The sequence below is a fragment of the Loxodonta africana genome, chromosome 3, assembly GCF_030014295.1.
Source record: "Loxodonta africana isolate mLoxAfr1 chromosome 3, mLoxAfr1.hap2, whole genome shotgun sequence".
NCBI classification, from domain to species: Eukaryota; Metazoa; Chordata; class Mammalia; order Proboscidea; family Elephantidae; genus Loxodonta; species Loxodonta africana.
This window is the reverse complement of record NC_087344.1, coordinates 62,104,509-62,122,598: the sequence shown is the minus strand read 5'-3', so window position 1 is coordinate 62,122,598 and position 18,090 is coordinate 62,104,509. Positions and strand designations below refer to the sequence as shown.

The window sequence follows — 18,090 nt, the reverse complement described above, 5'->3', positions numbered from 1 at the left end:
ATGAGAATAATGTCTTCAGGGAACAGGGTTAACAAAGCAGACCTCCCATTCCTGGCAGGGCATGTCCAGGGGAGACCCAAAGGTATCAGCTGCTCACCCTGGGTAGCTACCAAACAATAACCAGCTAACATGTACTGAGAACTGTGTTCTAAATAGTTAGAGGGATTATGTTATTTAATTCTCACAATAGCTATGTGCTGTTAGTACTATCATCACCTCCATTTTATAAGTGAAGAAATTGAGGCACAATTGAGTCACTTGCTCAAGATTACACAGCTAGAAGGTGGAGCCAAGATGGCAGAGTAGCCAGACACTTCCAGTGATCCCTCTTAAAACAAAGACCAAAAAAAAAAAAAAAGAAAGAAACAATTATATTTATGACAAGCTAGGAGCCCTGAATATCAAAGGCAAAGTTAGAAAGTGGACTGAGTGGCAGGAGGAGGGAGAGACGGTTCAGAAGCGGAGAGGAGTTGCTGGACCTGAATCGCCGGGATCCCCCAGGCACCATTCCCAGGAGTGACTGCAGTGGGCTGATAGTAGCGTTCAGCCGCAGTTTCCTCAGGAAGAAACAACCAGCTGCACAGCCTGCTCACACCTCCAGAACCAGAGAAGAATGGCACTCTCGGCAAGAGCTAAGTACTTGTGTATATTTTACTGTGTCCCCATCCCCAAGCTGGCTTTAGTGGCTGTTGATTTCCCTGAGGCTGAAATAGACCCTGATGAGCACTCTGAGCCATTCTCCCAGCCTTGGAGAAGTAATAAATTCACAATTGAGGAAAAAGATAATTTGCCAGCTCCACTAACCTGGGGAGCTCAGGACAGAAACAACTCCTGCCCAGGCATAAACAATCTGTGGATTTTGAATACCTTTCCCACCTTCATGGACCTGTGTGGGCCTATTTCAGGAGACTAGACCCTTGTTGGCTGACTGCAACTGTTTCAGCTGTGTGGTGGAGAAGTGGGTGTTTGATGTTTGACACCACTTTGTCTATTAAACAGGGTCCTCACCTACCCACATCAGGGGCCTAAGGACTGGTGGCTCCACTCAGATCACCCTGTCACCCATGACAGGGGTCCAAGGATAACTGGTACCTCCCAGTCCTTACAACCAAAAGCATTGGGTGCCCATGGTCTGTCTGCAGAACCCACCCACCTGTGTGCTCTAGGGACCAGGGACATGCTTTCCTCACAGACACTCAGGGGATGGTTGTTAGCCCCCTGCCTTGTTCAGGGTGTGACCCCCTGCTGCAACCAGACACCGGTACCTACACCAATCACCCCTGCCCCTCCAAGACCGTAGGTCAGAGCCTGTACCACACACATGATGACCAACTACCTGGACACCTGAGCTGAGTCCATACAAGAAAAGTGAATGGGCTCCTAGGCTCTAGCCACCTGGTGACAGGATGTTAGAGCTTCAAAGGTGAAAATAAGCTAGCGCACTCAAGCAACCTATTTGGGCATATCAAAACAAAACAAAGCAAGAAGCTAGGATACAGTAAGCAAACATAAAATGAACTAATACAATAATTTATAGATGGCTCAGAGACAACAGTCAATATCAAATCACATAAAGAAGCAGACCATGATCGTGTCAACAAGCTCACAAAACAAAGAATCAGGGGATCTTCTGGATGAAGGTGCCTTCCTGGAATTGCCAGATGTGGAATACAAAAGATTAATATACAGAACTCTTCAAGACATCAGGAACGAGTTTAGGAAGGAGATCAGGCAATATGCAGAACAAGCCAAGGAACACACAGATGAAACAGTTGAAGAAATCAAAAAGGTTATTCAAGAACATAATGAAAATTTTAGTAAGCTGCAAGAATCCATACAGAGACAGCAATCAGAAATTCAGAAGACTAACAATAAAATTACAGAATTAGACAACTTAATAGAAAGTCAGAGGAGCAGAACTGAGAAAGTGGAAGGGAGAATTGGTGAGACTGAAGATAAAGCACTTGGCACCAATATATTTGAAGAAAAATCAGATAAAAGAATTTTCAAAAATGAAGAAACCCTAAGAATCATGTGGGACTGTATCAAGAGAAATAACCTATGAGCGATTGGAGTACCAGAACGGGAAAGAATAAAAGAAAATACAGAGAGAATTGTTGAAGATTTGTTGGCAGAAAACTTCCGTGATATCATGAAAAATGAGAAGATATCTATCCAAGATGCTCATCAAACTCCACATAAGGTAGGTCTTAAAAGAAAGTCACCAAGGCATATTATGATCAAACTTGCCAAAACCAAAGATTAAGAGAGAATTTTAAGAGCAGAGAGGGATAAACAAAAAGTCACCTACAAAGGAGAGTCAATAAGAATAAGCTTGGACTACTCAGCAGAAACTATGCACGTAAGAAGGCAATGGGATGACTTATATAAAGCATTGAAGGAAAAAATTGCCAGCCAAGAATCATATATTCAGAAAAACTGTCTCTCAAATATGAAAGTGAAATTAGGACACTTCCAGATAAACAGAAGTTTAGGGAATTCGTTAAAACCCAACCAAAACTACAAGAAATACTAAAGGGAGCTCTTTGGTTAGAAAATCAATAGTATCAGGTATCAACTCAAGACTAGAATACCAGACAGAGCAATCAAATGTCAACCCAGATGGGGAAATCACAAAAATAAATCAAGATTAAAAAAAAAAAACTCAAAACAGGGCAACAGCAATGTCATTATGTAAAAAAAGATGGCACTAAAACAATAAACAGTGACTAAGAAATGTAGTCGTAGATCTTTCATATGGAAAGGAAGACAAGGAGATATAAAGAAATAAAAGTTAGGTTTAAACTTAGAAAAATAGCGGTAAATATTAAGGTAATCACAAAGGAGACTAAAAATCTTACTCACCAAAATAAAATACAAGAAAAAAATAGAGACTCAGCAGAAACAAAATCAGCTACAACGAATAAGAGGAAAGGACAATATATAAACTACTCAGCACAAAAAAATTAAGTGGGAAAAAGAAACTGTCAACGACACACAAAAAAAGACCTCAAAATGACAGTGCTAAACTCATACCTATCCATAACTACGCTGGATGGAAATGGACGAAGTGCACCAATAAAGAGACAGAGAGTGGCAGAATGGATAAAAAACATGATCCATCTACATGCTGCCTACAAGAGACACGCCTTAGAATTAGAGACACAAACAAACTAAAACTCAAAGGATGGAAAAAATGTATCAAGCAAACAACAATCAAAAAAGATCAGGAGTGGCAATATTAATTTCTGACAAAAACAGACTTTAAAGTTAAATCCGCCACAAAGGATAAGGAAGGGCACTATATAATGATTAAAGGGACAATATACCAGGAGGATACAACTATATTAAATATCTATGCACCCAATGACAGGGCTGCAAGATGCATAAAACAAACTCTAACACAATTGAAAAGTGAGATAGACAGCTCCACAATAATAGTAGGAGACTTCAACACACCACTTTCGGTGAAGGACAGAACATCCAGAAAGAAGCTCAATAAAGACACGGAAGATCTAAACGCCACAGTAAACCAACTTGACCTCATAGACATGTACAGAACACTCCACGCACCAGCAGCCAAGTATACTTTCTTTTCTAGTGCACATGGAACATTCTCCAGAATAGATCACTTATTAGGATAGAGCAAGCATTAGCAGAATCCAAAACATGGAAATACTACAAAGCATCTTCTCTGACCATAAGGCCATAAAAGTAGAAATCAATAACAGAAAAAGCAGGGAAAAGAAATCAAACACTTGGAAACTGAACAATACCCTGCTCAAGAACAACTGGGTTGTAGGAGACATAAAGAATGAAATAAAGAAATTCATAGAACCCAATGAGAATGAAAACACTTCCTATCAGAACCTCTGGGACACAGCAAAAGCAGTGCTCAGAGGTCAATTTATATCAATAAATGCACACATACGAAAAGAAGAAAGGGCCAAGATCAAAGAATTATCCCTACAACTTGAACAAATAGGAAGAGAGCAACAAAAGAAACCCTCAGACACCAGAAGAAAGCAAATAATAAAAATTAGAGCAGAATTAAAAGAAATAGAAAACAGAAAAACAATTGAAAGAGTTAACAAGACCAAAACCTGGTTCTTTGAAAAAATTAACAAAATTGATAAAGCACTGGCCAAGCTGACAAAAGAAAAACAGAAGAGGAAGAAAATAACCTGAAGAAGAAATGATATGGGTGATATTACAACAGACCCAACTGAAATTAAAAGAATCATATCAGAGTACTACAAAAAATTGTACTCTAACAAATTTGAAAACCTAGAAGAAATGGATGAATTCCTAGAAACACACTACCTACCTAAACTAACACAAACAGAGGCCGAACAACTAGATAAACCCATAACAAAAAAAGAGATTGAAAAGGTAATCAAAACACTCCCAACAGAAAAAAAAAAAAAAAGCCCTGGCCTGGATGGCTTCACCGCAGATTTCTATTAAACTTTCAGAAAAGAGTTAACATCACTACTGCTAAAGGTATTTCAGAGCATAGAAAAGGACACAACACTCCCAAACTCATTCTATAAAGCTAGCATATCCCTGATACCAAAACCAGGTAAAGACACCACACAAAAAAAAAAAAAAAATTACAGACCTATATCCCTCATGAACTTAGATGCAAAAATCCTCAACAAAATTCTAGCCAACAGAATTCAACAACATATCAAAAAAATAATTCACCGTGACTGAGTGGGATTCATACCAGGTATGCAGGGATAGTTCAACATTAGAAAAACAATTAATGTAATCCATCATATAAATTAAAAAAAAAAAAGAACCACATGATCTTATCAACTGATACAGAAAAGGCACTTGACAAAGTTCTAGACCCATTCATGATGAAAACTCTCAGCAAAATAGGAATAGAAAGAAAATTCCTCAACATAATAAAGGGCATTTATACAAACCCAACAGCCAACATCATCCTAAATGGGGACAGTCTGAAAGGATTCCCCTTGAGATCGGGAACCAGACAAGGATGCCCTTTATCACCACTCTTATTGAACATTGTGTTGGAGATCCTAGCCAGAGCAATCAGGCTAGATAAAGAAATGAATGCCATCCAGATTGGTAAGGAAGAAGTAAAACTATCTCTATTTGCAGATGACATGATCTTATACGTAGAAAACCCTAAAGAATCCTCAAGAAAACTACTGAAACTAATAGAAGAGTTCAGCAGAATATCAGTATACAGGATAAACATACAAAAATCAGATGGATTCCTCTACACCAACAAAAAGAACATGGAGGAGGAAATCACCAAATCAATACCATTTACAGTAGCCCCCAAGAAGATAAATCTTACCAGAGACGTAAAAGGCTTATTCAAAGAGAACTACAAGACACCACTGCAAGAAACCAAAAGAGACCTACATAAGTGGGAAAACATACCTTGCTCATGGATAGGAAGACTTAACATTGTAAAAATGTCTATTCTACCAAAAGCCATCTATAGATAGAATGCAATTCCAATCCAAATTCCAACAACATTTTTTAATGAGATGGAGAAACAAAACACGAATTCATATGCAAGGGAAAGAGGCCCTGGATAAGTAAAATAATACTGAAAAAGAAGAACAAAGTGGGAAGCCTCACTCTACCTGATTTTAGAACCAATTATACTACCACAGTAGTCAAAACAGCCTGGTACTAGTACAACAACAGATACACAGGCCAATGGAACAGAATTGAGACTCCAGACATAAATCCATCCACATATGAGCAGCTGATATTCGACAAAAGCCCAAAGTCAGTTAAATGGGGAAAAGACGGTCTCTTTAACAAATGGTGCTGGTATAACTGGATATCCACCTGCAAAAAAAGAAAATGAAACAAGACCCATACCTCACACCATGCACAAAAACAAACTCAAAATGGATCAAAGGCCTAAATATAAAATCTAAAACGATAAAGATCATGAAAGAAAAAATAGGGACAATGCTAGGAGCCCTAATACATGGAATAAACAGTATACAAAGCATTACTTACAGAAGAGAAATTAGACAACTGGGAGTTCCTAAAAATCAAACATCTATGCTCATCCAAGGAAACCCTAGTGGCATAGTGGTTAAGTGCTATTGCTTCTAACCAAAGGGTCAGCAGTTCAAATCCACCAGGCGCTCCTTAGAAACTCTATGGGGCAGTTCTACTCTGTCCTATAGGGTCGCTATGAGTTGGAATCGATTCGACAGCACTGGGTTTGGTTTTAGTTTTATGCTCATCCAAAGACTTCACCAAAAGAGTAAAGAGATTACCTACAGACTGGGAAAAAGTTTTTAGCTGTGACATTTCCGATCTGCACCTGATCTCTAAAATCTACATGATACTGCAAAAACTCAACTACGAAAAGACAAATAACCCAATTAAAAGATGGGCAAAGGATATGAGCAGGCACTTCACTAAAGAAGACATTCAGGTAGCTAACATATGCATGAGAAAATGCTTACAATCATTAGCCATTAGAGAAATGTAAATCAAAACCACAATGAGATTCCATCTCATTACAACAAGGCTGGTATTAATCCAAAAAAACACAAAATAATAAATGTTGGAGAGGTTGTGGAGAGACTGGAACACTTATACACAGCTGGTGGGAATATAAAATGGTACAACCACTTTGGAAATCAATTTGTCGCTTCTTTTAAAAACTAGAAATAGAACTACCATACCATTCAGTAATTCCACTCCTTGGAATATATCTTAGAGAAATAAGAGCCTTTACAATGCAGCACTGTTTACAATAGCAAAAAGATGGAAGCAACCAAGGTGCCCATCAATGGATGAATGGATAAATTATGTTTTTTTTTTTCATACGGTGGAATACTATGCATCAATAAAGAACAATGATGAATCCCAGAAGCCTTTCATAACATGGAGGAATCTGGAAGGCATTATGCTGAGTGAAATTAGTCAGTTGCAAAAGGAAAAATATTGCATGAGACCACTAGCATAAGAACTTGAAAAATAGTTTAAACAGACAAGAAAGTATTCTTTGATGGTTACGAGAGTGGGGAGGGAGGGAAGGAAGGAGAGGGGTTTTCACTAATTTGATAGCAGATAACAGCTTTTTTAGGTGAAGGGAAAGACAACAAACAATACAGGAGAGGTCAGCACAACGGGACTAAACCAAAAGCAAAGAAGTTCCCTAAATAAAGTGAATGCTTCAAAGGCTAGCATAGCAGGGGCAGGGGTTTGGGGACCATGGCTTCTGGGAACATCTAAATCAATAGGCATAATAAAATCTATTAAGAAAACATTCTGTATCCCACTTTGGAGAGTGGCGTCTGGGGTCTTAAACGCTAGCAAGCGTCCATCTAAAATGCATCAATTCATCTCAATCCATCTGGAGCAAAGGAGAATGAAGAACACCAAAGACACAAGGTAATTATGAGCCCAAGAGATAGAAAGGGCCACGTAAACCAGACACTATATTAGCCTGAGACCAGAAGAACTAGATGGTGCCCAGCTACCAGCAATGACTGCCCTGACAGGGAACCAACAGAGAACCCCTAAGGGAGCAGGAGAGCAGTGGGATGCAGACCTTAAATTCTTGCAAAAAAGTCCAGACATAATGGTCTGACTGAGACTAAAAGGACCCCGGAGGTCATGGTCCCAAGACAGGAACTATTCCCAAAGCCAACTCTTCAGACAGGAATTGGACTAGACTATTGGATAGAAAATGATGCTGATGAAGAGTGAGCTTCTTGGATCAAGTAGACACAGGAGACTATGTGGGCGGCTCCTGTCTGGAGGAGAGATGAGAGGGCAGAGTGGGTCAGAAGCTGGCCAAATGGGCATTAAAAAAGAGTGGAGGGAAAGGAGTGTGCTGTCTCACTAGGGGGAGGGCAACTAGGAGTACATAGCAATGTGTATATCAATTTTTGTATGAGAGACTGACTTGATTTGTAAACTTTCACTTAAAGAACAGTAAAAAAAAATTTTTTTAATTACAGCCAAGAAAAAAAAAAAAAGATTGCATAGCTAATAAGTGGCAGAGCCAGAATTTTAACTCAGGTGGTCTGGCTTCAAGGCCCACACTCTTAAACACCAAGCAGTGTTACATTTTTAAAAAGTCAGGGATGGACAACTAGAGAATAAACAGTACCTAAGCGCCTTCTCCTCTACATTCCATTATAAGGTAGTACGAGTGTGAAAATGAAATCTTGGTTTCTTTTGGGTCTGGGTTATTGGTGAGCAATCTGGCCTGTGCGTTCCCCCAGGGAAGTGGCCCCACTTTCCCTGAACGGCCTGGAAAGAGTCCCCTGAAATGCCGAGGGCCGCATCCGCACGTTAGTGTCGGGGATGTTCATTCTGTCAGTGAGGATTTTATTAAAAGCCTACTATGTAACATTCTAGGTCCTGGAAATTTAGCCCCACAAATGGGGAAGGATCCAGAAATGAACAACTTCTTGGGCCATCTAACAGCTTATCCAGAGAACATCATCTTTATTCTGGGCTATATTGTCTCCTCTATAGCACTTCTTTTTCAATTTCCAGATTTCTTTAAACTTCGTTTAGTTTTGACTAAACTTTCTTGTATGAAAAAAAGAAAAGTACGCAAATCCTAAGTGTACAGCGTGATGAATTATCACAAAATGAACACATCCCTGTAACCACCATCCAGCTCAAGAAGTAGAGCAGTAGCAACACCCTAGAAACCGACCCCCCACAACCGCACTCTTCCTCCTCTCCGAAGGTCACCACTGCCCCTAGCTTCTAATACCATAAATGAGATTGCCTGTTTTGAACTCTATATAAATAGTATCACACTGCATGTACTCCTTTGTATTTGGCTTCTTCCACTCAACATTTTTATGCCTGTGAAATTCATTTTATTGCTCTGGGTAGAAGTAATCCATTCACTTTCATTGTGGTAAAAAAAAGCATCCCATTAAAACCACAATTTATCCATTATACTGTTGATGAATATTTGGGTTGTTTCCCATTTTGGGCTATTATAAATAATCCTACTAGGATCCTTCTTGCACAGGTCTTTTGCTGCACAGATGTATGCAGTTATTTTGCTATAAAACAAGAACGAGAATGTATGTTCAACTTAGTAGACTTTGCCAGTTTTCCAAAGTCACTGTACCAATTTACACTAACACCAGTGAAGTAGAGAAAGTACATTCTTTCCAGTGTTTTAATATTAAAGTAGAGGGAATATATCTTCCTTTGTTTTAGTATAGCTGTATAAGCGGTGACTAATCTCTAGTCTTTGGAAAATGGCACAGGTTCTGTTCAAGACGTGGCTCACCAGCCTGTTCCACTTAACATAGCAAACACCCTAATACCTTACAACATGTTTTCTCCTATTCACAATGGGTGATGGAGAGCTTGACATAACTAATGCCATAATGATGCGCTAAGTAATCTCTAAAATCATTTTTTATTGCACCAGCTGCACCGGTCTCTTCCAAAGGGGTGTGGAGCTCTCTCAGCTCCTGTGGCCTTGGTCTCTCTTCTTTGTTCTCTTGAGAAACGGCCTTCAGCCTGCAAGACGGCAGCTACAAAAGCTGCCTGACATTTTTAATCTGCAACTTTCTTTCTTGCTCCCTATCTCAGCCAGAGTGGACTTGGCAGAACAGTTCCACTAGCCGAGAGATTCTTATGTGAGTTTTTTTCAGCGTGTTACAAACATACAGATTAGGGTCCAGATGTCTGACATGAATATCTTTAGTTTAATAGTTTCTTGTAGTTGTTTTATGATGTATAAGACCATCTGTGGGCTACGTGCTGAAAAACCCTAACTTTCCCCCTATAAAACCCTTCTGCTAGCTCTTTAAAATTAGACAGAATTTGGGAGAAATCTAACCCCCTCTATCTCTTGAATACTGGTATTCCATAAAGCCCTCTCGCTGCTTACCTCCTCCTGTCTCAGTATTGGCTTTGCAGCAGGCAGCTCGAATCCGCAATTTGCGGTAACTCCAGCAGATACACAGCACTTTTTTATAACCCATGTATGTTGTTCCTACCCACAACGATCCAACCACTCATTCACACTTATTTTTCTTCATTTTATGGGTGTATATTTGTGATCACCAAAGTAACCACTTGCTTTTCAAAATACGAGTTACGTTTCTCTTTTAGGATAGTTTTTATTATATGTTGTGTAAAAAAAAAAATTATAAAATATATGTAAAGTATAAGGAGTAAGAGTACAACAAACCCTCATCACTGTCTCATAGAACATTTTTACCATTAACTTCCAAGTTCACTTTCCCCCATAGTCACTACACTGAATCTTGGGTTAGTCTAACCATTCCTTTGCTTTTCTTTATGGTTTTACAACATATTTATTTATGTATCCCTAAAAAATATTTTTAGTTTTTATTTTTTGAACTTCATAAAATGAAGTAAGTCTGCATGTATTTTGCGACTTGCTTCTTCATTCAATATATCGGAAATTATTAGTACTAAATGCCAATTTTTTGCTTTTACAGACACTCCAGCTATGAATATTTATATATAAGTATTCTGATAAGCATGTGGGTCAAAGCTATGTGCACCTTAAGCTTTAGAGATAATGCCGAATTGTTTTGCAAGGTGGTTTACCAGTTTGCACTCACACCAAAAGTACATGAGAGCTCCAGTTGCTCCACATGGTCACCAACACTTGAGGACTTTTTTTTAATTTTTGCCAACTTGGTGCACGTGAAGTAGGTCTCATCGCATTTCCTTGATGATTAATGACGCTGATTAACCTTTCATCGTTAATTAGACGTGCCTGTTTCCTGTTCTGTGAAATATCTTCGGCCTATTTTTCTATGTTTTTTTCTTACTGATTCGTGGGAGGTCAATACGTTTCGGAAGAAAAAATGGCTGAAAAGGCTCTGAAATGAGGAAGAACTGAGATCAGCTTTGGGAAATCCCCAACAGCGAATCTTAAAAATTGCCCCTCCCGCAGGCTTCTTAGTTGATCCTCATCAGAGCCTTAGGAAAGAACTTTATAATCTCATCTCTCAGGTGAGTTTTTCCAAATCGCCCCGAAGTTTTCCCCAGGTCCTTCCCCACTAAAACCCACCTTGCCAACTACCTGTTGCAAATCCAAACAATGCCGGCTAACCAATAGTGAGTCTCAAGATACTGCTACGCAAGAAGCCTCATTACGGCTCGCGAGGTTCTTGCGAGAGTTGGTTCCAGCAGATCATGTGACAACCCAAGATGGCGGCGCCCAGCGAAGCAGAGGCGGAGCAGACCTTTTACTTGGTAGTGAGCGGTATTCCCGCGGAGTTGCGCTCGGCTCACTTACGGAGCTACTTTAGCCAGTTCCGGGAACAGCGCGGCGGTGGCTTCCTCTGTTTCCACTATCGGCATCGGCCTGAGCTAACCCCTCCTCGGGCTGCTCCCGACTCTGCCCTAGCTCCCATCGATCCTGCCGCTGAGGGCCAGGTTCTCGCTCAGACTTCGGACGCCGATGCCCGTGCTCTCTCCGCCCGGGACCCGGCTCCGGTCCAGACTCGCACCTGCTGCTGCGTCATCTCCATACGCGGAGCGGCTCAGGCCCAGAGGTTTCTTCGCATGTACTCGGGCCGCCAGTGGCTGGATTCTCAGGGGACTTGGTTGCCGGGTCGCTGTCTCATCCGCAGACTTCGGCTACCTACCGAGGCATCAGGTATGAATGAGAAAGACAACAGACAGGGACAACGGCTCCTGGAACAGAGGCACCTTTCCTGGGAAGTAGGGAGTGATAAGAATAAATCACACTTTCTGGTTCCGACTCATTAATAGTTTAGGTCATTTCTTGCATTTCTGGACAGAGCTTTAGGCTCAACTTGAACTTGAGTGTAATTGTAAAATGGTAGTAGTAGCATCAGAGCCTGTCTAACTTCAGGGGAGATGATGAGAATCAAGGTCAGCCCAAGGCTGATCCCTGTGAGGTGGTAGTCAAACATACCTCCACTCTCCAACCTTTTTACCGGTTTTGACACCATTCATCCCTCGCAGGGCACTCTCTCCTTCTCTTATGGTTTCAATAATCTGTTGCAATGGCCGCACAGAACTCACAGGCCATACTTAAGTGGCGTATTAAAGAAGTAACAGGGTACAACTTGGGATCAGGAAACATGTAGGCAAGGTCTGGAAGGTTTCCCTGAAGTGGAGAGCATCTCCCTTCTTTCTTTAGTGCAGGACAGTTTTCTTTGCTTCTCTCGCTGTGCAAGGAAGCCAGCCCTTCTCTCTGCTGAGCATGCCCCCTCTCAGCCCACCCCCTCTCAGCCTGCCCCCTCTCAGCCTTGTAGGAATCCTTTCAGCCCCCTCGGGACAGGCCTCTCTGCCTTCTGCCTGCTTGCTGTCACCAGTGACTCTGGCACACAGCTCCTTCTGGTCCTGTCAATGCTGGCTCTGCCACTGGGCCCCCTCTGGGCCTCTTGCTGTCTTCAGTGTTACAGCCCTTGACCTGTGTTACAGCTCTTTTAGGAGGTTCTTTGCCTCTTTCTGCTTTTTCTGTCTTCTTGCCTCTTTTGCCTTTTCTCCTTTCTGCTTCCTTCTTTTCTTTCTGTCTGCCAACCTCTATGGGTTTGGCTACATATACTAGCAAACTCCTGGTCAATTTTAAGGTATGGCCTTCTTGGTAGGCCACAGACACTTCATTTGCTTAGTAGGCTACAGTCACTTCATTTACATAAGTATATTGACCAGTCACAGAGGAAGCTGCAGCGCAGGCCAGACAAAAAGTATCAAACTACCAGTGGTTTACAGTTTATGCAGGAAATGTCAATCAGCCTGGACAAAAGAAACAAGCCCACCAGGGTAGAAAACTAGGGCAAAGGTAACTGCTTGGGGCTTAGAGAGAAAATCTCTCAAGCTGTTTTTCCAAAGAACCAGAGCAAAAGGCCACATAAAACTCATTTTACCACAGTAATGCAGAAAAGAAAAAAAAAGAGGAGAGAGGCTTATTTAGGTGATCTTCTAGGTACTAACTTATTGGGTCATTTGCAAAGACACAGAGCAGTGAAAGCCCATGAAACTTTCAGGACATGTTAAATCATTCAGTGTGGTTGGAATACGTGGTATGGGGGTGTGAAAGGGGTGGGAGTTGGTGGCAGTTGAGGCTCGAAAGGTCAGCAGGAACCAGATATGGAAAACCTTGTGTGTTTGTCTGAGATGATGAGAAATGGCAAGAAATTGCTAGGTGGGTTTGGCCAGGGAGGGGAGGAGGGGACTCTGGAATGTTGGAAAGAGAAGAACAGCATTAGGCTAAGGAATTTAAATTTTGACCAATTTCTGGCCCAAGTGTTGCTGGAGGCTTTCTGGATTTCAAGATCCATTCTTCTCTCTCCTTCCCAAGATTTGGACTCCTTTCCCTTCAAGACCCGGAAAGAGCTGCAGAGTCAGAAGGCCAAGAGCAAAGTCTTCACCCTGGCTGATCTGAGACAACTGCCGGAGCTGAACCCACCGGTGCTGATGCCCAATGGAAATGTGGGGACTCCCCTGCGGGTCTTCTTGGAGTTCATCCGGGCCTGCCGCCTACCGCCCCGAATCATCACCCAGCTGCAGCTCCAGTTCCCCAAGACAGGTTCCTCCCGGCGTTATGGCAATGTGCCCTTTGAGTACGAGGACTCGGAGACTGTGGAACAGGAAGAGCTTGTGTACACGGCAGAGGGTCAGGAAATACCCCAGGGAGCCTGCCTGGTAGATACACCAGCCAGCCCTTGTGGAGGGCCAGAAGAAGAAGGGGAAAAGGAGGAGGAGGACGAGTCTCCCTCAGATGATGTGAGTACAGTGAGGCACCTATCCTTGCTGGCAGCTTGGAGAGGCCAGAGCATTAAGAATACCAAGCTTTAATTGTATATTACAAGAGTTCCTAATTAACCTGGGGTCCTCAGGAGGTTCGAAGGAGTATGAGAACTCCCTGACATTGAGTGTAATACTGCATTTGCATGTACATATATGCATTTCTTTAGGGAGGGAATCCACAACAATTATCAGAAGATTCTCAGAGGGGTTCCCTTTTCATTCCTTCAGAAAGAATGAAAAGAGGGTCCCATTTCATAAATGAAAACCTGCCAACCAAGACATGTGCAGTGACTTCTCTCAGACCATCTCAGAAAGTAGAGACAGAGCTGAGATGTGAAGCCAGTCCCCCTCGCTGGGTCTCTAACCTCCATGTGCTTTCATATATAGTTGAGAAGTCAATTCTGTTTTCTGACCTTGGGTCTGTGGATTCAACACTAGCCTCCACTCTAACCTTGTTATCGGTGAAATAGACATTTTTTCCACTCCTTTCTCTAAACTTGGTTGTCCATCCATAAAATCAGGTGAGCTGTGATTTGTTGGGGAAACTTTTTTTTAATGCATTTATTTATACTCTAAATAAAAATAGTTCATCCATGTCTTCAAAGTTCCCAGCCCAGCGTTGTTAACACGTTTGAACTACATCCTTAGTGTGGTACTACCCTGACTTTTTGCCAGCATCTGGTCTGCAGCAGTGATTCTGAAGCCTCTTAGGGATTTAACGGGAACAGGGACCCACACAGTTTTGAGCTGAGCGTTATCCCATCATTCCACAAGTCCAGTCAAGCAGCTATAAGCCAGGAGCTTGTCCAGGATTCCAAAGACATGCTAAGACCTATTTCCTGCCTTCAAAAAGCCTCAAATCTCAGTAAAGAGAGTCCCAGCACCTGGAGAGGCTGCATGGTGTGGCAACCTCGGTTTGAACACAGGCTCTGCCACTCTCTTTTGGTGTACTATTTTGAGTGATTCACTGTTTCTCTGAAGCTAGGTTTTCTCATATGCAGAATGGCCGTAATGGTACTTATTTCACAGGGTTGTTGGGATGTTATATGAAGGGCAAGTCACACAGTAGGCAGTGTTAGTTTTTGTTCTTTCTCCTTTCCTTGTGAAACAATGTGTAGAGGACCAGACAGTACATACTGATTACCACCGAGTCGTGCAGAGACTGGAGAATGCGCTGTGGGCCCGAGTGTAGGCAGGCTTCGTGTAGACTGTAGGACTTGAGGGATGAGGAGGGTTCAACTCAGTAGAGGAGAGGAGGGCAGATATTTCAGGCAGGGGAAACAATATGGCCAAAAATGCAGAGACGGGAATGGGTCAGGCTTGCGGGGGAAAGGGCAAAGTATGTTGAGAAACAAGGGATGGAGATACGTTGGGCCAGGCCTCCAGGGCCAAATTCGTACTGCTTCTCAGAGAAATGTGAAGGAATGGAGCCAAGGGGCCAGCTTCACATGACGCCTGTGTCCTGAGCTGCCCTTCTGGGCATGAGGTCAGGAAGCCAGAGCAACAGGTGACCTCTCCTGTCCCTCCTTCCACCAGGACGATGACCGGTGTGAGGAATGGGAGCGGCATGAAGCGCTGCATGAGGATGTGACCAGGCAGGAGCGGACAACTGAGCGGCTCTTTGAGGAGGAGATCGAGCTCCAGTGGGAGAAGGGTGGCTCTGGCCTGGTGTTCTACACTGACGCCCAGTTCTGGCAGGAGGAAGAAGGAGGTAATGCAAGCACCCAGACGGGCACTGCACCCAGACAGTACCTGCTGCATTCTCTTGGGGCTCTCTGTTTCATGCGGTATGTTCCCTGGCAGTGAGTCCAAACAAAAAGCTAAGGAAGAGGTTTACCTTTATTTTTTAGGAGGAACTAATCATTCTTTTTAGGGGTGGGGGGATCAGTGGGGTGGAGGAAAAATGCCAGCCCCAATTCTGAATGACCCTCTCCTCAGAGGAGAGATTTAAAAATACAAACAAAAGCCCCAAGTTCTAAAACATGTATCTGACTCTAGATTTAGCTCTTAACAGAACTGAGCATCCTTACCCCACTCTTCTGCATGCTTTTATGTCTCTGCAGACTTTGATGAACAGACAGCTGATGACTGGGACGTGGACATGAGTGTGTACTACGACAGAGGTAATGGGCCAGGGGTTGTAGTACTGGGAGGTAGAACTGATGACCCAGCCTTGTGACATAGTCAGACCTGCGTAGCAGAGACTGAGACAGGGTGGGGAAGGGACCATCCCTTGGGGTAGCCCACTGAAAGAGTTTCTCTTAAAACCAAACATCTCTAGTTGGGTATATTCAGTGCCGATTGTGGGTAGAGCCTCATAAGCTTTGTGGAGGAGGAAGGACACCTGGGGACAGCGCTCAGGGAGCTCTGGGTCTGGTGGGCAGGCCCTGGAAGAGCAGGATGGTCAAGAGCCCAGGCTCTGGTTAAGAGTTGAGATTCTGGAGTCAAAACTGACCTGGATTCTAATCTCAGCTCTGTCATTTGTTGGCTCTGTGACTTCTCTTCACCACAATTTCCTCATCTATCAAAGAGTGGAGACATAGTTCCTACTCTTGGCCAACTCCCAGGCTACTGAGCAAGATAAGGTAATATAACAGAGCTCCATAAAAATAAATAAGTAAATCTTGTGAGGGGGTTCTAGAAACCTGATTTTCCCTGCCTTCTGCTGAGAAGAACCGGCCCCCAAACTGGGTTCTGGTTTCTTAGATGGTGGAGACAAAGATGCCCGAGACTCTGTCCAGATGCGTCTGGAACGGAGACTACGAGATGGCCAGGAGCATGGTTCCGTGATTGAGTGCCAGGTGGGCACTTTTGAGCGCCACACCAAGGTGAGCATTGTGCCAACTCAATTAACCCCCCTCTCTTTTCTTTCCCTACCCCCATTCTTTGCTTTCCCCTCTAAGAACCCTGTCTGAGTCTTGTCTCTTCCTCTGCAGGGCATTGGGCGAAAGGTGATGGAACGGCAGGGCTGGGCTGAGGGCCAGGGCCTGGGTAGCAGGTGCTCGGGGGTGCCTGAGGCCTTGGATAGTGACGGCCAGCACCCCAGATGCAAGCGTGGATTAGGGTGAGTGTGGCCGTGGGGCTTCCTGGGGGCCTGAACCAGCCTTTCGGCTATACCTTGGTTTCCATCTTCCCACTAGTTTTGGGATGGGTGCTGGGGACTACTGGAGGAACTTCAAAAGAGAATTAGAAGGAAAAAGTAGGTCTGGTACTTTGTCTTTTTTTTAGACTAGGCTTTAAGGCTTAACAGTACAGCAGTCCCTGCGTTATGAACGTCCAACTTACCGACAACTTGTACTTGTCCTCTAGAATCATGTAAACTTGCCCTCACTTTGAAACAAGTGAACCAACCCCCCACTGCAATAAATCCTTCATCATAATCACCTTCTTTTGCTGCACGTGCAGCTTTTAAATCATTGAAAAGGGTTTGAGCCTTTTCTGGCACTAAAGTGAGGCTGAATGAGAACTGTATGCTCCTGTTACTGACTTACAAATTCAACTTAAAGCCACCGTTAGGAATGGATCTTGTCAGTAACCCTGGGACTGCCTGAATTATTGATTCCTTGTGAGAGTCCTTCCCCCTACCCCTCAGTTTGAGAAGATGGGACTTGATTTAATGTGATTGTCCTTAGGGAGTCACTGATAGTCCTTGAGCAGAGTGGTAACAGAATGAAAGCAGTATGTGAGGCCTTGGATGCTTGCACTGTTAATGGATAGATGAGGGAGCTAAAGAATGAAGATCCAGATTTAAGGGTTCTGCCTTTGGGACAAACCAGGTATATTGTAGCTATTTCCCTGTCCCTTCCTATTCCCTTTACTGGGCTCTGAGAGACAGTAGCCCAGTAGCCCTCTCACTGAGAGTTCTTTATCCAGGTACCATGGAGAGAAGCTACAGCCACTTGGGCAACTGAAGAGGCCCCGTGGAACTGGCTTAGGGCTCATCTCCACAATCTATGATGAGCCCCTGCCCCAGGACCAGCAGGAGTCATTGCTCCGCCGCCAGCCACCCACTAGTATGAAGTTTCGGACAGATACGGCCTTTGTGAGGGCCTCCAGCTGTGCCTTGGACAGTGCCTCAGGACCCAAGTAACAAGGTCAGGGGCTTCCTTGGTCAGGATCACTCATAACTGCAAGATCCCATCTCTGCCCAGCTGTATCTACCGGTTAGAAAGAAGTCGCTGCAGCAGACAGAATGCACCTTGTTCAGAGTGCCCTGTTCTCAACTTGCCTTCTGGTTCTCTACCTCAAGGGCATTTTTTTTTTTAAGCCCCCTACCTGCCCCTTTCTCTTCACTGGTCTCCTAACCCTAGTTCCTCTGGGCTTGCC

General features: G+C 43.2%; 1 protein-coding gene across 1 annotated transcript; it reads left to right on the top strand.

Annotated features, from left to right (window-relative positions):
* Positions 1-10,932: 10,932 nt before the first annotated feature.
* Positions 10,933-18,046, top strand: GPATCH3 (G-patch domain containing 3). Its single transcript, XM_003415260.4, has 7 exons — positions 10,933-11,641; positions 13,316-13,740; positions 15,301-15,475; positions 15,828-15,887; positions 16,471-16,592; positions 16,701-16,828; positions 17,638-18,046. Exons 1-7 carry the CDS (start codon positions 11,191-11,193, stop codon positions 17,852-17,854), a joined length of 1,578 nt encoding a protein of 525 aa, XP_003415308.1. The 5' UTR covers positions 10,933-11,190; the 3' UTR covers positions 17,855-18,046.
* Positions 18,047-18,090: the final 44 nt, after the last annotated feature.

Coding starts and splice junctions, on each gene's coding strand:
- GPATCH3 (XM_003415260.4), top strand. CDS start 11,191: ATGGCGGCGCCCAGCGAAGCAGAGGCGGAGCAGACCTTTTACTTGGTA. Junction 15,476..15,827: donor CTGGCAGGAGGAAGAAGGAG/GTAATGCAAGCA, acceptor ATGTCTCTGCAG/ACTTTGATGAACAGACAGCT. Junction 16,829..17,637: donor AGATGCAAGCGTGGATTAGG/GTGAGTGTGGCC, acceptor TTCTTTATCCAG/GTACCATGGAGAGAAGCTAC.